The following is a 21,644-nucleotide window of genomic DNA, read 5'->3' on the forward strand; positions in this document are numbered from 1 at the left end:
TTTATTACACACTTCAACTCTTTCTTAAAATCCGAACCATAACAATAAGTGACTCTAAATATGGGACAGAGAGAGTAATATTTAAGACCAAACTAATAAAACGAACGTATATTAAGAATCACATTTGGCCTTTAGTCATAAAAAAACATAAAATTAATGTGTGTGATGAAGAAATCGTACTCAATATATACTGTCCAATTGTCCATAATAGAGCCCAAATTATCAACACATAAAAAAGCCCAAATTAAATCCTATCGGCTGACTCTAATTGTCAAAGTCAGTCGTCGCCGTCGTCGTTACTTCCATCTCAATCTCATCCTCTATTATAATTCAGAGCATATTTGAATTTTCCTTTCTGTGCACATATATATACCGCACGCCGAGAGCTCACCGATTTCGTGGACGCTAATTTCTCCACCGGATATTCAAGCTCTAAGCTCGATTACACGTCAATCAATCGGAATTGAGGTAACTACTTATCTCAGCTCATCATTTTTTTTCTTGAATTATCGAAGAATTTCAACTTTGAGAAACCCTATTTTCGGTCCTCCTCTGTTGCGTGTATTATCAGTTCAAAATTTATTGTATTTTCATTTTATTTCTCTGCATTTTCATTCAACAAAATTTTTGTAATTCTGTGTTAAATTGGATGTTTACAATTTTAATTTTATTTCCTTTTATATCATTCGATATATTGTAGTTCTACACAAAATTTTCTCATCAATGTTAGTGTACAGTTTACAACTCATTTGTGCATAGTAATCTTGATCTATGATAATGAAAGATTGATTTTGGGGCCGGAGTGTTGCCCGCTAGGGTGACGGAATCGCTTTTTGCTGCTATGAAAGATTGATTTTGCTTTTTTCTGCACCTTGGTTTTCACAGTACCAAGTTAAAACAGATAACTTCGTCGCTTTCAAATAAAAAATTTGAACCACTTTGTGTTCGCAGTTCGCAGATAGCAGAGTGGCATGTGTCCCTCCATAAATTTTTTTTTGGATTGATTGGAACAACATTACTACATAGATATAGATATGATCAGCAATACAACCACAAAAAAGAAAGAAATGAAACTGAAATAGATAAAAACAAAACTGATAACATTAGTAGTTCTGTAAAGCTCATAGACGAATGACGTTGGAAATTAGTTTGTATAATGACAGTGTTGGTTAATAAATTTGGTATTTATAGAAGTTAAAAACTAGTATAGATAAATAAAACATAAAAAATGTTAACCAATAGATAGCTTTCCTGCCAAAATGGTATTTCTGAAAATTTTCCCAAAACTCCCCCTTTATATTAGTATAGTTTGTATAAATATAGATTTATGTAGTATTGCAACTTTAAATTTACTTATTTATATCTAATTGTGAACTTTATATTTAGATAAAAGTGGTTAGGAAGGGGAGAGAATTATAACATCCAGCAACACCTTCACCTAATCCAAATAATCAATGGCAATGGCAATGGCATTTCTTGGTGATGTGGTGGTGGTGTTAGTAGTAGCATTGGCGGTGGCAGCAGAGGCCCAGCAAAGCTACGTAAACAACAAGCAGCTCAGGTGCGAACAAAGCCCCAACACCACTCTAGGATTCGTGTGCAACGCCGCCCCCTCGTGCACCGCCTACCTCACCTTCCGATCCACCCCCGTCTACAACACCCCCGTCACCATCGCCTACCTCCTCTCCGCCAACGCCTCCCAGATCGCGGCCGCCAACAACATATCCGACATCACCCCTCTCCCCACCGACACCCTCCTCATTGTCCCCATCCCCTGCTCCTGCTCCTCCATTTACTACCAGCACAACGCCTCCTACACCCTCAAATCCCTGGGCGAGACCTACTTATCTGTCGCCAACAACACCTACCAGTCCCTCTCCACCTGCCAAGCCCTCATGGCGCAGAACCCCTACGATCTCCTCCACCTCCTCCCCGAAATGACGCTTGCCGTTCCCCTCCGCTGTGCCTGCCCCACTCCCTCTCAGACCGCCGCCGGCTTCACTTCTCTCCTCACCTACCTCCTCCGTCAGGGGGAGGACGCCACCTCTGTTGCTGCCAAGTTCGCTGCTGCTGGAGCCGACGTCCCCGCCATCATGGATGCTAACATGCTCAACCAAACCTCCACCATCTTCTACTTCACTCCACTCCTCGTCCCTCTCAAAACCGACCCCACTCTCCAAAACACCAACACCAACACCACCCCCGCCCCCTCCCCGCCACAGCCTCTCCCCACCACCAGCCCCGCCTCTTCCCACAAGTGGATTTTCATCGGTGTGGGAATCGGGGCTGCTCTTTTGGTAATCCTTTCTGTGATCGCTCTAGTCTGGTTATTCCGCCGCCGCAGCAGCCACAAATCCTCCAGTCCTCTGCCTACAAAGGAGGAGGTGCCGCGGCCGCCATTGTCGGAGTTGTCCCAAGGCATCCGGAGCGCCATGGAAACTCTGAGCTTATACAAGCTGGAAGAATTGGAGATTGCCACTAACTCTTTTTCAGAATCCAACAGAATTGCAGGAAGCTCGGTGTATCGTGGCTGGTTCAATGGTGATGAAGCCGTGGTGAAGGTAATAAAAGAAGACGTCTCGGGCGAGATCAATACGCTGAGACAGATAAACCATTCCCGCATCATCAGGCTGTCAGGCTTCTGCCTCCACCAGGGCACCACCTATCTCGTGTACGAGTACGCCCACAACGGCTCTCTCAAGGATTGGCTGCACAAGCCTCACCTTAATTGGAAACAACGGATCCAGATAGCCTACGACGTAGCCGATGCCTTGAATTACCTCCACAACTTCACCAACCCTCCTTACATCCACAAGAATCTCAACACCAGCAACATCCTCCTCGACTCCAACATGCGTGCCAAGCTCGCCAATTTCGGCCTGGCCAGGGCCTTGGAATTCGACAAGGTCACCACCAGACATGTTGTGGGCGCACAAGGATACATGGCGCCCGAGTACATAGAGACAGGCCTCCTCACTCCCAAACTCGATGTCTTCGCCTTTGGGGTGATCATGCTGGAGCTCCTATCCGGAAAAGAGGCCGCTGCGGATAAGTTGCACGAGAGCATAGACGGGGTGTTGAGCGGAGACAATGTGAGGGACAAGCTGCAAGGATTCATGGATCCCGATCTCGACTACCCCTTGGAGCTCGCCTACTCCATGGCTCAACTTGCTCGTAAGTGCGTAGGTCACAATGTGGATGTGCGGCCCCCCATCTCAGAAGTCTTGCTGGCTCTTTCCGATCTGCTCTCCTCATCCACCGACTGGGAGGATACATCCTTCACCTTCACCGACTAGCTATCTATCTCTAGTTTGTACTACATCACAATACAGTAAAGGAATCAAAGACAGAGAAAATGGATTTGGTGTTCTGGTATTCTATGACCAAAGGAAATATAAACAGAAATGTCATTAAAATTAATAAAGATTGTTGGGGAGCTTGGAATTTACGATTCTATTTTCTGAGATGGCTGATTTAATTGACCTCCTCCTCCTCCTCCTCGAGGTGTTTCCACATGATCTTCTGTGATCCTTGGGAGATGCAGCTGAAAAGCCGTCCAGTAGAGGGAAAGAAGACGACGTTCCAAACGCAATATTTCAACTTCAAGTGTGGCAATCTCTCTCACCAGCTCGGCAGAAGGCTGCATATAACAATCAACATGCAACCAATATATAAGTCTACAAAGTTTCAAAGCTGAACTGCTGAAAAGGGCATGCTTATTTTTGCATCCTAATTCAAGGAATTGCTGCATATAGGTTCTTGTCATTTCTTTTTGAGCTAAAAACACAGCTATGGGTGAAGAATTTTTACTTCAAGAAGTGCAATTCTATTATTGTACGAAATCTTGATTCAACATTACAAGTAGAAAGTAGAATTCACGAAGTAAAGCATATGGGTACCTTAGATGTTGTGTTGCAATGGGAATGAGGAGAACTAATCAAGCTTGTGGTGTCTGAGGCACTACTGTTACATACTTGCATGTATGTTTTTTCCAATGCTTAGTCTAGAATGTAATCAAATGCAAACTCTAAATATTGTGCAAACTTCAAACTATGATCTGGACTACTAGAAAATGTCAATGGATGAAAAAATAATATCAACAGAAAAAGTCAACAGTTGATGTTGTGTTGACAATGGGTTGACATTTTTTGTTGCTGAAATTTTGTCATTTGTTGAACGGATCAAATTATAGGTTGTAAATGGCAGAAGTTTTAATGACACAAGTTATAAATGATTAGTATTGATTTAAAACTTTTTTTTCTAAAATTAATCTAATTTGATGGATAACTCAAAATGATAAAACTTTTACTTTCTCTGTCCTATTAAAAATGAAACGTTTTTTAAAATAAATAATTTTATCTTTACTTTTCTCTCTCTTTTGCTTTACTTTCTCTTCTTTAACTCACAAAACACATCATATAAAATCTCGTGCCGAAAAGCAAACGTTTCATATTTATTGGGACGGAGGGAATATATTGTATTTTTTTTTTTGGATAGAGGGAGTATAATTATAAATTAGAATTGAACCTACCTCACATTGATTTCCATTTATATTGACCAGACAAAAATTCCCTAATGAGAAAATCTGTGTCACGAAAAAAGCAAACCTTTAATTTTATGCTTTAAACAGGTGGCGCGCAACATCTAGCTAACACGGTAACACCGGCGGCGAAATCTCCCACCGCCGAAATGCTTCTACCAAAATCCAACTCTTCCCTCATTTCCCTCTCATTCTCCCTCCTCCTACTTTCCCTCTCCTCAAATGTCGGATGCATCGGCGTCAACTGGGGAACGGCGGCGTCGCACCCTCTGCCGCCGCCCAAGGTGGTGGAGCTTCTCAAGGCCAACGGCGTCGCCAAAGTGAAGCTGCTCGACGCCGATCCGCTGGTTCTCCAGTCTCTCTCCGGCTCCAGAATCCGCGTAACCGTTGGCATTCCCAACACCATGCTTCGCAGCCTCAACGCTTCGCTCAAGGCCGCCCAGAGCTGGGTGCACGATAACCTCACCCGCTTCGTTTCCGACGGCGCCTCCAGAGTCCTCATTGAGTGCGTTTTCTGATTGATTCCATTTGTTTTCGTGCTCTTCTATTTTGCAGTTGTGATTTTGAATCGCAGTTTAATTTCTCTCGAGAAACGAAAACCTAATTGATAGATGTTTGAGACAGAGAGAGATAGCTGCTCGAGAGAGGAAAATTAAACATACACACAGAGGGAGAGAGATGTGATTGATACTGAATTTTGATGGATGAAATTGAAAACTGTAAACTCAATAGAGAGAGAGAGCTGCTTGATACTGAACTTTGATAGATGGAAACTGTAAACTCGAGAGAGAAAAGGGGAGAGCTGCTTGATACTGAACTTTGATAGATGAAAATGTAAACTAGATATAGAAAATCAAGCTGCTTGATACTGATTCACGATGAGTTTCGTTCAACCTCAAAGTTTGTTTAAAACGTGATAGGTAATCAAACTAATGTGATAACATCTGAGTGTAACTTTATCGAAGCTCGAAATAGATTCATACATGCATAACTAAGTTCCTGAATGATCAAGAGGAGTGGACGACTGATTGTTAGATGGTGCATGTTTCATTGCATTGTTGTAACTTATAAGGGAAATGCTTGCTGCTTTTGATTGTTGATTTTTGCGGATGTTTGATTCTTTTATCATGGATTGTCTTATGTACCTCTAACATTTTTGTAGTTATGTTGCTATTGGAGACGAGCCTTTCCTCCAAAGCTATGGTGACCAGTTCCACCCCTTTGTTGCTGGAGCGGCTGCCAACATCCAAACAGCGTTGCTCAAGGCTAACTTGGCTGAAAAGGTGAAAGTTGTTGGAACCTGCAGTTTTGATGCTTTTGTATCAGAAACTGGTCTGCCATCAAAAGCGCGAATCAGGCCATCAGTCAATAGAACCATGATTGAGCTCCTCACGTTTTTGAACAGACATAGATCTCCGTTTTTCGTATCCCTAACCCCCTTCCAGAGCTACCAAAATAACAAGAACATTTCACTTGACTTTTCTCTTTTCAGAGAAAGAGCACGGCCCCGAAATGATAGCCACAAGACCTACAAAAACAGCTTTGACATGAGCTATGATACCGTCATTTCAGCCCTATCTGGTGCTGGATTCCCCCAGATAGACGTAGTCATTGGGCGAATTGGTTGGCCCACTGACGGTGCTCCAAATGCTACCTCATCTCTTGCCGAGGAATTCACTAAAGGCTTGATCAACCACCTCCCGAGCAATGCAGCAAAATCTTCTAAGCAACAACAAGCCTTGCCAACGGAAATATACATCTCTGGCCTTTTGGACGAAGATAACAGAAGCATAGCCACAGGGAGCTTTGAGAGGCATTGGGGTGTGTTCACATTCGATGGCCAAGCGAAATATCAAGTCGACCTTGGGCAGGGATCGAAGAAACTGGAGAATGCTCAAGGCGTGCAGTACCTCTCTCCCAGATGGTGTGTTGTGAACAACAACAAAGACTTGTCAAACGCGGCAGCACTTGCCTCCGAGGCTTGTGCTGGTGCTGCGGACTGCACTGCAGCGTCGCCAGGTGGTTCGTGCTTTAACCTTAGCTGGCCTGGCAATGTCTCGTATGCGTTCAACAGTTACTATCAGCAGCATGGTCAAAATGCAGATAGCTGTGGTTTCTCAGGCTTGGGATTGATCACTACCGTCAATCCATCCATTGGTGCATGCAGGTTTATTGTCGGACTCAAGACATCTCTTTCGATCTCCCTACAAGAATCTGCGCGCATCTGTCAATTTATACCGCCAACAGTAACTGTCTTGCTGTGGTTGCTTGCTGAGTTATGGTCGTAGATCTTGGTTAATGTTTTGAGGATTCATGGTTGTACTTTTCATCATTTTGGTGCGTGTAACCAAATTTTCAATTGTATCTATATTATGCTACTTTCTACTACTAGTCAGGTTGCATCGTTAGTGTAACATTTCAGAAATGGTGAGAATTTTGATGTATTTTGATACCATTTTTGTGTTTTAAGAGACAACGTTGGTTGTCTCAGGACACATTCGAAATTTGGTATGGATTATTATGATTGTGCAGGATTGAAGTTCATATCTCTGCATCAATCGTTTAGTATTGATAAGTCTGCAAATAGGAGATCAAATATAGAATACACATTTACCTTGGTGTACTAAGAAGATGGTGTATATTCATATACGTAGTATTTTCACTTCTTCTATCAACACATAAATTCCTATGTCAATTCGAAACAAATTATTCCAGCTCACAACACTACAAAAAGTAACCAAATACCTAAGCGTACACTGCTTGTATTATATTGATAGTTTACGACTAGATGTTGTAACTAATTGCAAAAAGAAAAAAGAGAAATATCTCCTACTCAAGGCAAAGTGACTTACTGTTGAAGAAACCCCCAGCTGAATGTGCTGCAGATGGATCTTCATAAGATAAAACCGCACAACCTTTATTCTTTCCTTGTTCACCTATGTATAATTTGATGCTCCAGGGCCATTGATCTTTGTAGCCTCGCTTTTGCTTGATTCCTGCTGCACATATTTTTATGAGATTGACGAAAATGAAAAATGCACACGTCTTTATAAGAGCATCTCCAATGGTACTTCGGCAAAAAATCGGCCAGAAATCGGCCAGCAGTTTCTCCCCCTGCCACGTCAGCAGCACTAAAAATCCATCTCGCCACATTAGATTTAGGCCACCATAGGTCAGCCATATAAAGCCAAATTCGCAATAAAAATAATTCAAAAAATACTATATTTACGGAATTAAAATTACGATTAAATTACGGAATTAAATTTACGAGACATATACGGGAAAATTCATTAATTGCATTTAAAAAAGGTACATAGATAAAAAAAAATACATTTAAAAAGGTACATAATAAAGAAAAAACACTATCGCCGTGCAATCCTCCGTACCCACAACTCTTCAATTATATCCTTTTGGAGTTGAATATGAGCATCCACTTGGCGCATGTTGACAAATTTCTTGAGGCGGCCGGCTTCATCGAGAGGTACCCCACGTCGTACACTAGGGGTGGCCGTTCCGTGGCTTGGACCGGCTTCATCATCATTGGCCCAACTAGTCGGTTGTACGTCTTACGCCTTCGACGATCATGTTGTGCAGGATAATGCAGCGTACATTATCCGGGAAACGCATCCGACATCCCACAAACGCGTTGGACCCTTAATTGCCGCCCATCGAGACCGGAGCACACCAAATGCGCGCTCCCACGTCCTTGCGCGCCGACTCTTGTCGTTCCGCAAAGTAGGCCTTCCTTTCATCACTTGTTTGCCTGATCGTCTTCACAAAGACCGGCCACCGAGGGTATATCCCATCCGCCAAGTAGTAGCCCATATCATGCCGGTTGCCGTTGGCCACAAATGAGACGGCCGGACCGACGCCCCGGCACTTCTCGTTGAAGAGGGGAGACGAGTTTAGGACGTTGAGGTCGTTGTTCGACCCGGCTACCCCAAAATACGCATGCCGACCCGGTAATCAGCTACGGCCTCGAGGATCAACGTGGGATTCTTTGACTTGGAGCCGGTCGTGTAGGCCCCCTTCCGAGCAGTCGGACGCTTCTTCCACTCCCAATGCATACAATCTATGTCGCCTAACATCCCGGGAACCCATGCTTCTCCTCGTGCATCTGCATCAAATTCCGACAATCTTCGGGAGTAGGGCTTCAGAAGGTACCGCTCACCGAAAAACGTTTATCACGCCCCCCTACGTAAATCCTTCGACATTCCAGGGTCAAGTCGATCCGACCGATGGAGGTACTCATCCCACATGTCTGCCGCGCCTCCATAGGCCAACCGCCCGATTGCCGCCGTGCACTTTTGAATAGGGGTGTGGCCGGGTCTGCCAGCCGCATCGTGCCTAAAGCGGAAACACAGATATCGACGCTCTAATGCGCCAACGATGCGCATAAACAACTCCCTGCGCATTCTAAAACGCCGCCGGAACATGTTGGCGGGAAACCGCGGGTTCTCTGAAAAGTAGTCGTCGTACAGCCGCTGATGTGCAGCGGCGTGATCCCGATCAATCACCGCTCGGCGGTGGATAACCCGTGGAGGGCGAGGTATCGCCTGCTGTTGCACCCTACGCATGTACCGCTCCATCCCGCGGTTCATGTAGGCATTCATAGCCTCGTTCATCCTCCTCAGCATCCCCACCACTACCACCACCGTTACCACCCGCGTTACTCATCGCTCGATGATGCTCTTGTACAGAAAGTTAGAGAGAGAGAAAACTCGTTAAAACAAGTGGTGCAAATGAAAATGAAACTAAAATCGCGTTTATATAGGTTTTTTTTTTTTAAAAGAATATTCGGCGCTGGTCGATCGGGCTGCCACAATGGCGGCCAGCGCATCGGCGCGCCCACCCAATGACGGAAGGAGGTGGGGTCGCGCGGGGTCGGCCGACCCCACCGTGGGACCACGAATACCGAAAATCTCTATTGAATTTCGGCCTTTTGATCAGCGGTCGACCCTACCAACAACCTTTCGTCCCAAAAAAGATAGCCACTCTTTGAAATAGATGATGAAAATTGTAACTTTGGTTCTTGTTTATTGTTGTTTTTTGGGCTTGTTAAATGGTAATGAATTTATTCACATATATATCAAGGAATTATATATGGTGTTCGTGTTTCTGTTTTTTCTTCAATAAGCTTGTTGTGTGTGTGTGTTTTACAGAGAAAACTGAAAAGAGAGACCGAGGGAGTTCCTTCGTATATATGGCTTGATGATGCTTCTACTGTTAATTTTACTTTGTGTATTGAATGACTAGCAGCAATATATCATTACATGCTGTGTTTTTCAATAATTTTATTATAAATCATTTAAAAGTGACATTAATTAATGGGGTGTAAATTATTACTACAAGTGAATAAGAAGAACTATATCATATCACTAGTTGTCTAACCATACATTCACCGACTTTACAAAAATATATCACCATTATCTATTTGATGCACTCATCAACTATAAAAATTTATCAAAACAAAAAAAGTTTTCTTTAAGATTTTACATCAACAACGTCGAGCAGAGACGAAAGTCGGCCTTAGTGAGCTGATATGCCGAGTGGAAGGGTCGTCGCCTAATGGATAAAAGTTACTCTAGGATTTAATGCTAATTCGTCCGACCCCACTTTGAATGTTTTCGGGTCCGTCATTGCGCCCACCAATCGGCCAGCCCACGCCGATCGGCTCGCCGGTTGGCCGCTCGCCGCCTCCAATGGTTCGGCTAGCCGATCTGCCAGCGCGAAGAATCGGCTAGCCGGTCGCTAGCCGTCCAATGGAGATGCTCTAAGACGGAGGGAGTTTATAAAAGCACCATTTAATGAATATAAGATTCAAAATTTGCATTTACTTGGCTAATACTTCCAAACAGTTCTCTGAGCTCGTCGGTGGTGACATCTGGAGGCAAATTTGATATGTGAAGCTTTTCGTATTTTTGGTGGTGTTCTGCAATCTTCTTGCGATTGGATTTATAGGCAGCACTGTTTTTACAGTATTTTTACCTTCATAACTCTTGAGATTATGGGAAAACATTGCTAGATTATGCAAATCACCTTCTTAAGCATCACAGTTGCCTCCTCATCAAAATCGAACTTTGCCGTCATGGGGTCATCAATACCATAGCAACATCGAATAACAAGATAATAAAGAGTTTGAGAGAGAATCATATAATTCACACTCAGGGGCTTGGTAACCAGAATGAAGATTAGCAACATCGTAATTGCCAAAAACCAGAATGTTTGTGGTCTGTGGACTTGATGTTGTGATGAAATAATTTTATAGTTTGAGGACAGTGTCATTTCTATGAGAAGAAAGGAAAATTATCCAATGTTTACAATTTTCATCCGATATTTACCAATTAAAGTTTTTATTTCTTATATTTTAATTCACTTCTAAGTAATTAAACAATACTATTAAGTTATAAATTAAATTACGAAATAAGATGAAATTATATATATTTAAAATTAAATCTAACTAATAAAGTTCGCATAACTTCTTAATATAAGGAGTACGTTGAATAATAGAATTGAAATTGGGAAATGTAATACTAAAATTAAAGAACATCAAGAAATTTGAAGACTATATTTTGATAGATGACTTTGTTGGTTTTTTCAATAATATGGCACCCTTATATAGGGTATTACAAAACTTGTGCTCCAAGTAATCTTTGGCACCAAACTAATGTATTTTTTAGCCGCTAATATGTTTCTTCTCCTCCAAGCTAACACATTTCTTGATCTCCAAGCTAACACGTTTCTTGACCTCCAAGCTAATATATTTTCCTTTTTCTAACACTCCCCCTCAAATTGAGCATCTTCAAAGCTTCTTGAGTTGACTGTCTTGGTTCCTTAATTTTCTCTTAATTGATTTCTTCATTCCAACACTCCCTCTCAAGTTGAGTATCGAATCTTTCGATACTTAACTTGCACGATCTTCAATTTTCAAGTTTGATAAATAGTTTATACTCGTATTTAAGAGTTCTTCAATTTCCATTGACAGTTTAGGCTCGTATCAAAGAGCTTCTTCAATTCATCATTGAAAGTTTAGACTCATTTCATGGAGTTCTTCAATTTTTTGTTGATAGTTTTAACTCATGTCAAGGAGCTCTTCAATTTTTTGGTTGACAGTTTTAACTCGTGTCAAGGAGCTTGTTTAAACAGTTTTTACTCATATTTAGGAGTCATCATAGATAGTTTTAGCTCGTATCTAGGAGTCATCTGAAACAATTTTTACTCTTGTCGTGGAGCTAATCTAGACAGTTTTTGCTTGTATCTAGGAGCCGATTCAGATAGTTTTAACTCTTGTCGAGGAGCTAATTTAACAGTTTTTGCTCGTATCTAGGAGCCATCAGATAGTTTTGACTCATGTCGAGGGGCTAATCTAGACAATTTTTGCTCGTATCTAGGAGCCAACTTAGACCATTCTCGGTCCATTCTAAACTCAAACTATGAGCTCATTATTTTCATTTCTTTTCTTTCTTGAGCCTAATAACCAGTAGGCCCAAATTTACTTCTCGGTGACCACTTCGGGCGCCAAACTTCCTCCAACAGTGTGGCGGTTCTCTCTCTCTCTCCTCAGTGGATGATCATCACTCTTTCTCGAGGACCTTCTGACTTCAACACCGATTACTTGATGAAACTTCACCAGTATTCACCTATTAGTTCTCGCTCTCTTGGCGACTCCATCTCTTCCGGCAGGGTATTGTTTCTCCCCCTCTGCCGGATAATTCTTCGACTGCTTTACCTTTCCGGGTTGTCTTGGTACCAATCTTTCATGCGATTGTATCTGGGATTCAGCTCTTTTCCAGCAGTATTCTCTTGCTGAGGGGGAGAGTAGTACCTAGTAGTACCACAGCCGGATAGTTCCACCCAGAGTACCAAGAAACCAGAAGGAGGCGGCTCATTAGAAGGAGGAGGCTTTCTCTCTGTTGGCGAGACTTTGTTGCCATCTCTTTTCTTTGCAATGGCTGTGTGGAGGGGATTCGCGTAGACGTTGGGGTTGCTGGGGGAGGTGTTGTTGACGGATGGATTTGTGGTGTTCCTTGGTTGTGAGCTTGGATTTGTGTCCAATTTGGAAGGCTTGAGTTGGGAATCTGGTATGTTTTGTGGTGGGTTTTGGTGGTGGAATGGATTGACTTGATCGTTTTTTTTTTCGACAGGTTGAAGAGCACAAATCCGGGCACCATTTGAAGGATTTGGCCTTATTTTCTTATTCTTATTTTTTCTTTTTGGTTTTCGAACAAAACTAATGAATAAGGATCGTTAGCTGCTCTGATATCATGTTGAATAATAGAATTGAAATGGGGAAATGTAAATACTAAAATTAAAGAACATCGAAGAACTTCGAAGACTACATTTTGATAGATGACTTTGTTGGTTTCTTCAATAATATGACACCCTTATACAAGGTATTACAAAACTTGTGCTTCAAGTATTCTTGGGCACCAAGCTAATGTATTTCTTAGCCTCTAAGCTAATATTTCTTCTCCTCTAAGCTAACACATTTCTTGATCTCCAACCTAACACGTTTCTTGATCTCCAAGCTAATATATTTTCCTTTTTCTAACAGAGTAGTATAAATTGTCACATTATTCAACACAAACAAGATGGATAAATATTATCATTGTTAAGTGATAATTTACTTTTTATATGTATATGTGGCGGAAAGTAAGAAATTTATTCTTTCCAATATTAAAAATTCATTTAATCTTTGGCCATGCTTATCAAGTTATGCTATGGTAAAAAATAAAAGGAAGAAATAAATAGTCAACTAAAATGTGATTATTGGATAATACAAATTTTCCAACTTTGACTTTTCAAAGAAGTTTTAAATTTTTATGATTTAAATTATTCATATATTTAATGTGTATACGTTTAAATTTTAATATTCCATATATATTTTTCAAATTAATTTTTTTAATTAAGCTATTAAATTTATATATTAAATTATCTTTTATTTGGAATAATGATTTGCATAGCATTGTCAATAAATATTTTTACTCACACATATTTTCTTTATTTGTATATCTTATTTTAATTAACTCATATTCTTTGATCATTAGTCACACATCTTTTTTTTGTCATTAATTTTATTGTTTTTACTCCACTTAGATTATAAATTAAAATTATATAAATGTTTCAAGGGAGTAGTAAATTCTTCATTTAAAGTACATTGAATTCTTATTTTCTATATATTTATTATATTTTGTATTCATTATTTGAAATACTTATGTTTCATGCATTGCACGAGTGTTAATACTAGTTTATGCAAACTCAAACTCATTTTAAAACAATATTTTCTATATTATGTCATTTTAACTCACGAAATTTGAAAAGAGTTTTTGACTTTATTTTAGTGTACACCTAAAATTGGGTACTTTATACTCAAAAATGAAAAATGGATTGATTTTGGATAACCATTAGGCAGTGTTTGGTACCCAGAATTCAACTCATGGAATTGGAATTAGAGGCTTCAATTCCAAATTTGTTGTTTGTATTAGAAAAGTATGTAGACTGGGAATTGAATTGTAATTCCAAAATTTTGAATTTCATAATTTCAATTCTAAAATTTTAAATGAAGAATTCCAAATCCAACATCTCAATCCAACAGGTCAAATTGAAAAAGTGCGGATCCTAACAGGGTCGAAAATAAAAAAAAACGGGTCAAACAAAATTCTCGCTTCCTCTCTCTCCCTCTCCTCCCCCCTCTCTCTGCGACGGGAACCCTCCCCTCTCTGGAGAGCTTCCTTCATCTAACAACAATCGATCAGGTATTATTAGTCATCAAAAATTTGTTATTCTTATCGTGCTTGTGCTTGATTTTGTTTCAGTTTTGCCAATTTTTTCAAATCTCCATTGTAGGTTTCAGTGAGATGGTCTTAGGATTATTTTTTTGATTTGTAGACAGCTGGCCTAAGGATTTAAGGCTGCTCCATATCAAAGACAACGATCAATTCATTGACCATTTGATTAAGAATGGACAAGTCTCATTTTACTGACCACACCCATTGGGTTTGTCTCAGGGAAACTTCGATAAACGGACAACTTGAAGTCTTTGGCATCCATGCCAGTGCTCCTTGAGACACATCTCCCTCACCTTGAGAAATGTCATTGCAGAGGAGAGGATTCCGCTGCAAGTTTGATCGCAAACAATTCCATATCACCAACTCATTTTAGGTCCTTGCACCGTTGCACAGCCATGCTCGTTGTACAAGATTCCATAAATATTGTTTCGAAGATTGAGAATTCAATGAGGATTCAAATCTTCAACGAGAGCAAGAATAAAAATCACAATGTACGAAACCATACCATGACCATTCTTCATTGTTTAAGAAAGATTAGGAGAAGAAGTTCACTACTTCCTGGAACCATGAGGCATTCAAGAAATCATTATTAATGCCCAAGATAAATAAACTAAACATGATAAAAACACACATTTTAGGTCTTTTTTTTCATAAAACTCCAAGATAGATGAGTCATCTATCTTAAGGAAATGCCCCTTATTAGGTTACAGTCTTATAACCCTGAACTCGTCATCATATACTGAGTTATAATTACAAATTATTTGGCTATGAAAAAGAGCTGAAGAAACCCAAAGCTTGAGTAGAGAGAGTGTTGTTATCCCTTGATTGGAGGCTTTTCTTTTGGATGCTTTGAGCAATTCACAAAATTCAATAGATGATCTTGCATATATGAGTAATCGTCAGTACTACTGTCCCTTTTAACCCACAGACCATATATACTGGAATATGATTGATGATCACAAGCTTGCAATACTCACTTCAGGAGATAACCTCTATTTATCATACTACTATTTTAGAATAAATTTCGGGGGTTTATTTTATAAACTGCATTCATTCAATCACGTTATGTATAGTGTTGATATATCCTCCATAAGATAATAGGATTAAGACAAGGACATCTAAATGAGAAGCTAGCCAGTATGAGTCGAGCCAAGAGCTAACAACGGTTAATGCTGAACAATCAATGTCAATTCATAAACAATAGATAGATGCTCCTGCATATATGAATAATCCCTTTTCACCCACAGGCCAGACTCTATGATTGATGATCACAAGCTTGCAATATTCAGTTCAGAAGCTAATCTATAATTCTCAGCAGTTAGAATCTAAAAGTGATTGACAAGATTTTTGCCATAATACATCAATAAAACTTGGGGCTTTATTTAAAAAACTGCATTTGATTCATCACTCCATATGATAATGGTGGCACGACAAGGACATCTAAAGCAATGCACATAAATGAGAAGCTAACTACAGTTAATGCTGAACAATCTATTGCTTACTTAATTGGGTTGCTTATTCATCAGGAATCACTTTTTTACCATACTCAACATATCCATCCATAAATTAAACATAAGTCAAACATGCACCTAAATAAAACTGTTCATATAGGCTTAGGAATGAGGATGTGGCAAAGAGAGAAAGAGTGCTATCAGTATCATTTTACTGCCAGCCATCTCAAGAGCTTCTAGTTAAAGCGAATGAAAGCTGAAGCATAATGTGTCAGTGTCACCACAGAAAGGAAACATCGTAAAGCATAGCTTGCTTATATCCAACTTACTTGAATTTCTTCTTCGTTTTCACCTCCACAACCCAATGACCAACGCAATTAAAATCAGTTCGTTTGGGAGAAGGACCTAAAACCATCGACCATAAAAGTTAATACCTATATTTGGAAAAAATCAAAACAGAGCAACACAAAAACATTAATGGAACCACTCAAGGCAGGAAAGACTAGCTAGTAAGGTCACCTTTGGAGGGTTCTGCGCTCGTTGGCAGGGCTCTCTCTCGTTCTTGAGTGGAAGAGTGGAATAGGAGATGACATAGGTGATCTCATCTGCGTAGCTTTTCTACAGCAGAGTAGCTACTGCCCCAAAATGGTGCAATATGCATTTCAAGCTTGGCCTTTTACATGCCTTTCCACTTATTACATCTAATTTACTTTATTCTTATTTTTTATTTTATTACCTATTTCTACTGTACCTACTATTTTATTTGTTCTTCTACTTTATTCTTTATTCACTTAATTATTTCTGTTTATTCTCTATTCATTAACCCATATTACTTTATTCATTCTACTACTTTATTCTCTATTCTCTCTTTTATTTTATACTTTCTTTCTATCTCCTACTTTATTCCCACTTTATTAACTCATAAAGTAAAATATCTAATCACTTTTATATTATTTTCTCCTACTTTATTACCTATTCAACTTTATTCTCTCCTCATTTATTTAAAAAATAAAACATCTAATCACTTTTACTTTATCTTCTCCTAGTTTATTCTCTCATCTGCCTTATTCTTTCTTCATTAACTCAAAAAGTAAAACATTTAAATACTTCTATATTATTTTCTCATACTTTCGCTTACTCTATCCTACTTTATTCTTCGGTAACTGACTGAAAAAGTAAAACACAATCACTTCTATATTATTTATTTATACTTTCGCTTATTCTATCCTACTTTATTCTCTGCTCACGGACTCAAAAAGTAAAACTCGAATCACTGCTAGTTTATTCTCCCTATTTTATTCTTTCTTCTACTTTACTTACTCGTTCTCTCACTTTATTTCTCTTACCTAAACTCAAATAAATTACTTATCATTTTCTTAAAACACCTAAGTAGTTTGAAGGCTGGTAAAACGGCTGAAATCTCAGCTCGAGATTGCCGCAGTTTTTTCTTGATAATAAGCTTCTGTATCCCATGAAGCATCCCTGAGACTTCTCCAAACTGTAGTCATTGCAGGGCGAGCATCAGATTCCTTTGCAAGGCAACTTGCAATAATTGCAGCCATCTGTTTCAAGAAAATCATCATAATCGTGAATCCAATGCATATTATCATCCCATGCTATTCTTTCGTCTAAGATGGGGTTCGGTTTCATAAATAAAACAGTATCAAGATATAATCTAGGATTAAGTTGTGTGATTATTTTAGTTGAAAGAGACTATGACTAGTTATCACATTATTATCCGTCTAAGATTAAGTAGTGATATTCAATCTCATGAACAAACACGCCACATATTTAATCTCGAGACCGAGCAGCCCCTAAGAAAAAAAAAAAATAGTATGTGTGAAAAAAACATGATTTCACATATAGAATAGAAAGAGACTAATCAACGAAATAACATAGTTAACCTTTGCAACGGAACGGGGAGGATAGTCTTTTCCAAGTCTAGCATCCACAACATCCTCATTATTTGCCTGGTGTTGTAGAACTTATTCAATTACAGCATATACAATACACACTAAAAGAACCATGTATGAACACCCTATTATAAACTGAAGCAGGGTTGCAGAAACATTAATGTCACAAACTTAGAGAAAACTACATACCAATTTTGAGAGGCTCTGTTGTACAAGTTTCTGTGTGGGTTTCTGTCCAGTCAAGATTTCTATGAGAATCACACCAAAGCTGTAAACATCGCCTTTCTGAGTTTGGTTAGTTGATACACATCTGAAATAAGAGCAATTAGTACAAATTCAGACTAAAACTTTTCTCCTGTCCAAGAGAAGAACATACTCGTGGGGGTGATAGCAATAACCACAGGGAGCTTGCTCAGGATAGCGTTTCGGACCCCAAGCCGCCTTACAAGGGCGTGCAGACGCAGTTGACAGACTAACATTATTTATCTTAGCATTTTCATCTTCAAAAACTAAAATATTGCTAGATTTGATGTCATGATGAATTAGCCCACTCTCATGTATGTGGTTTAATCCTTCTGCAGCCCCATACATAATCTTGATTCTTTGAGCCCATGACAAAGCTGGTTGTGGCTCCTTTTTTCTGCCTATACCTATTGCATAAAAAACATGTGTAAGTATTCTAACACAAAGAGTTAGAGTATATTATTATCAAGGAGTAGGAGGAGCAAACCATGGAGAATTTCATATACGGATGGCGCAAACTCAAATGCTAAAACCTGTTGATCACCATTCACGCAGTAACCAAGAAGACGGACGACGTTCGCGTGCTGCAGGCGAGATAGTTTTTGTACCTAGGAAAACATATATGAAAGCAACTCAATTATTCCCAAAGTTCTTGACTTTGCAGAGACATCAGCATAATATCCTTTTGACAACCAACCTGGGCTTCATATTCTTGGTTTGACAATTTCTTGTCGAACCTTTTAATTGCAGCAGCCTTTCCATTTTTAAGGACTCCATAGAATGAACTAACTCCAGCGGATGATCTCTTAGAAATCATGCACTTGGAACTAAAATTATCAGTTATATCCTGCAAATCAGCCAGCGGAATTGTATGGAGGACAGCCTCCCTGTTCTCTATTTCATCTTCTTGAATTGGGTTGTCTTGCAGTAATCCTGTAATATCATCATGTGGTAATCCTGAATAACAACAAGTACAACATTAAATGTCTCTATAGGCTATAGCTATGCATATAAATTGGGGAACACACTCTTACCGGATTGTATAAGTTCTATTGGAGGTACTTCAGGTTTTTGCTTTTCCCACTCCTTCTGTAAACGATGGGCTTTTATAAGCTCAACGAAAACATCAGTCATTTTTGGCCGTTTCTCTGGTTCGATCTGCAAGCATCCTTCAACGATCTCTAAAAAGCATATGAGGCAAGATTCCGAGATATATTCCCTCAAATTTGAAGCCACAATCTCATGGCCTTTTCGCTCACTAATTTTCTCACGAGCCCATGAGGCCAGTACTCTATACTCATGGCTAGGCTCATTAGCTCGTCTCTCACTCAATACTTCCACCAACACCACCCCAAAAGCATACACGTCACTAGCCTCAGTGAGCTCACCAGTGACACAGAAACTAGGATCAATATAACCACGCGAGCACATAACTTGCGTGCTAGGGTTGCTCCCTGAGTTATCCGCAGGAATCAGTTTGGCCGAGCCAAAGTCCGAAATCTTGGCTACTAAACCTATATCTACAAGAATATTCTCAGTTTTGACATCGCGATGTAAAACTAAGTTGTCGGGGCAGCAAGTATGGAGGTACTCCAACCCGCGACAAGCTCCAACACAGATGCCGAGTCGCTCAATCCACGTCAGCGATCGACCTTTTCTCAGCTGTCGACCATGAAGATGATCTTTAAGCGTGCCATTCGAAATGTACTCGTACACTAAAATTGTCTCGTTCTCCTCAATACAATATCCTTTCAGAGTGATAATATTACGATGTCGGAGCTTTGTTAGGGCCTCGATTTCCCTCAAGAATCCCTTCCTGGTCAGCGAATCAGCATTCCTCCCCCGCTTTTGACGCTTCACTGCAACCACCACGCCACCGATGGTAGCTTTGTAAACTTCTCCACACCCGCCTTCGCCGATCAAACAATCCGCACTGAAACCTCCGGTGCCGGACAGTATCTCAGCTAGAGTGAACCGACGTTGATCCGTTAACTGTGGATTCGAACATTCAGGCATAACTGGCTTGCGGAGCCAAAACCGATTCCACCACCCCATTGAAAATCAATATGAATTCTTTTATGGGAACAAGCTAGGGTTCATGATGATAAAAGGGAAAGTTGAGTATTAGAGATTTGTTTTAAGGTGGTGCGTAGTTGTAACTCCGACCAAGTTCCGACATAATAAGAGCGTAAGTGGGAGCTAGTTAGAAAAGAATCAATATATAATACGTAGTATACTTTTTAGATTATGATTGTTTCACATAATATAAAATTCTTAATACACATTAATACACTTCTTGGGTTATATACATACACAAGCTTGGAATATTAAAAAATATATGTAGTTATTTAATATTAATAATTTTAACTTGTTTATAAAATAAATGCATTATCAATTTTTGAAAGCAAAATATTTTCTTTCATTGAAAAGTTTTCTGTCAAAAAATTTAATATTAAATTTAAATTTTATTTAGGAATAAAAATTTATAATATAATTTTCAATAAACAAATATGAAAAAGTTTTAATACTCTATAGTGTTTCTTTTTTATAATTTTCTTATTAATATTACAACTTTTCTTCAATGTTAAATTCAAATAAATTTACTAATTTTATCCTTTTGGCATTTTCAAACTTTTTATATGTTGGTTTCTGGATTTACAAGATATAAGCCGGGCGTAATACAACCCAAAAGAAGGAATACAAAGAACTAACTGAATCAAAATTACAAAGGAAGATTCGAAACAAATAAACTGAAAAGGAATTTAGCCGAGTCGAGGAGGCCTCTTTCCGCAAGACGAGATACGCCCCAGTAGTGCTCTTCGGATTGGCGTTTCGTCCCCAAAGATAAAACGGCTGCGTCTTCGGTGAAGACTGCTATCAACAGAGCTCCGGCGAACCTGGATGGAGGAGAGGACAGAGCTTTGACAGAAGAACAATGCGGAGAGAGAGAGAGAGTGTATGATGTAGAGTGTGGATTCTAGTTTCGTGTCTAGAATGCTAGAATGACTAGCCTATTTATAGACTCACCCACTGTAGAGGGTCAACGCAGCCTTGATGGTCAGTCATCAATGCCAGACCGTAACGGTAGTCGGTTACGAGCCAGTAACTTCAGTCATGACGTGGACTCACGTGTCAGCCACGTTGGCTTACCGCGTCATACTAACGAGGTGCCATCCCGCTTGGCTCGCTGACGTGGAAACGGTGGTGGTCTAAAAAGAATTAGACCCTAGACCCACTAGCCTTGGGCCAAGCCCACAACTAGGCCCAAGCACCAAGCCCACGACCAGGCCCAAAGACCACCCAAAGACCAATTGTCAATTGCCAAGATCCAAGTCCAAGTCCAAGGACAAGGGCACGGACACGGGCACGAGCACGAGCACGAGCGCGGGCGCGGGCTCGGGCTCGAGGCTCGCGGCGGGGCGAGCGGCGGCGGCGGCACGCGCGTGTGGGCTCTACAGCCCATCTTAGTCCACTATAATTATTCCATGTAATAATCCTTCTTATTAAATACTAGTTTAATAAGGTTGTAACTTCCAATGTGAGATAATTAACTCTCTTAATTATTACCTAAGCTTTTCTCATAGCTCATTAAGTTTGCAATTTTGCACAACTTTAATCCCTTATTTCTCACTCACCGGGAATCGGATTTGAGAAAATGAATATACCACGGTCATCCACTCCGAATGTAGATCGACACTATATCATTTAA

General features: G+C 39.9%; 3 protein-coding genes across 7 annotated transcripts; 2 read left to right on the forward strand and 1 right to left on the reverse strand.

Annotated features, from left to right (window-relative positions):
- Positions 1-237: 237 nt before the first annotated feature.
- On the forward strand, positions 238-4,014 carry LOC125200731 (protein LYK5-like). The gene is made up of 2 exons (XM_048098477.1): positions 238-468; positions 1,387-4,014. Exon 2 carries the CDS (start codon positions 1,455-1,457, stop codon positions 3,294-3,296), a length of 1,842 nt encoding a protein of 613 aa, XP_047954434.1. The 5' UTR covers positions 238-468; positions 1,387-1,454; the 3' UTR covers positions 3,297-4,014.
- A 549-nt stretch (positions 4,015-4,563) lies between these two features.
- LOC125200732 (glucan endo-1,3-beta-glucosidase 9-like) lies at positions 4,564-7,215 on the forward strand. Its single transcript, XM_048098478.1, has 2 exons — positions 4,564-5,045; positions 5,703-7,215. The coding sequence occupies exons 1-2, from the start codon at positions 4,690-4,692 to the stop codon at positions 6,826-6,828; spliced, it is 1,482 nt and encodes a 493-aa protein (XP_047954435.1). The 5' UTR covers positions 4,564-4,689; the 3' UTR covers positions 6,829-7,215.
- Positions 7,216-16,906: 9,691 nt separating this feature from the next.
- On the reverse strand, positions 16,907-20,095 carry LOC125202090 (probable receptor-like protein kinase At2g23200). 5 transcript variants are annotated; one of them, XM_048100417.1, is made up of 7 exons: positions 18,970-20,095; positions 18,633-18,868; positions 18,423-18,543; positions 18,069-18,342; positions 17,882-18,002; positions 17,684-17,749; positions 16,907-17,341 (listed from the first exon to the last, which is right to left on the reverse strand). In XM_048100417.1, the coding sequence occupies exons 1-7, from the start codon at positions 19,988-19,990 to the stop codon at positions 17,201-17,203; spliced, it is 1,980 nt and encodes a 659-aa protein (XP_047956374.1). In that variant the 5' UTR covers positions 19,991-20,095; the 3' UTR covers positions 16,907-17,200. The 5 variants fall into 5 exon arrangements, with proteins under 5 accessions (XP_047956374.1, XP_047956372.1, XP_047956375.1 ...); XM_048100415.1 differs by having other exon boundaries at positions 18,633-18,892; XM_048100419.1 differs by lacking the exon at positions 16,907-17,341 and adding an exon at positions 17,380-17,593 and having other exon boundaries at positions 18,633-18,892.
- Positions 20,096-21,644: the final 1,549 nt, after the last annotated feature.

The sequence above is a fragment of the Salvia hispanica genome, chromosome 1, assembly GCF_023119035.1.
Source record: "Salvia hispanica cultivar TCC Black 2014 chromosome 1, UniMelb_Shisp_WGS_1.0, whole genome shotgun sequence".
In the NCBI taxonomy this organism is placed as follows: Eukaryota; Viridiplantae; Streptophyta; class Magnoliopsida; order Lamiales; family Lamiaceae; genus Salvia; species Salvia hispanica.

Coding starts and splice junctions, on each gene's coding strand:
- LOC125200731 (XM_048098477.1), top strand. CDS start 1,455: ATGGCAATGGCAATGGCATTTCTTGGTGATGTGGTGGTGGTGTTAGTA.
- LOC125200732 (XM_048098478.1), top strand. CDS start 4,690: ATGCTTCTACCAAAATCCAACTCTTCCCTCATTTCCCTCTCATTCTCC. Junction 5,046..5,702: donor GCCTCCAGAGTCCTCATTGA/GTGCGTTTTCTG, acceptor ACATTTTTGTAG/TTATGTTGCTATTGGAGACG.
- LOC125202090 (XM_048100415.1), bottom strand. CDS start 19,990: ATGGGGTGGTGGAATCGGTTTTGGCTCCGCAAGCCAGTTATGCCTGAA. Junction 18,003..18,068: donor TATTGCTATCACCCCCACGA/GTATGTTCTTCT, acceptor CTCTTATTTCAG/ATGTGTATCAACTAACCAAA. Junction 17,750..17,881: donor AACAGAGCCTCTCAAAATTG/GTATGTAGTTTT, acceptor CTACAACACCAG/GCAAATAATGAGGATGTTGT.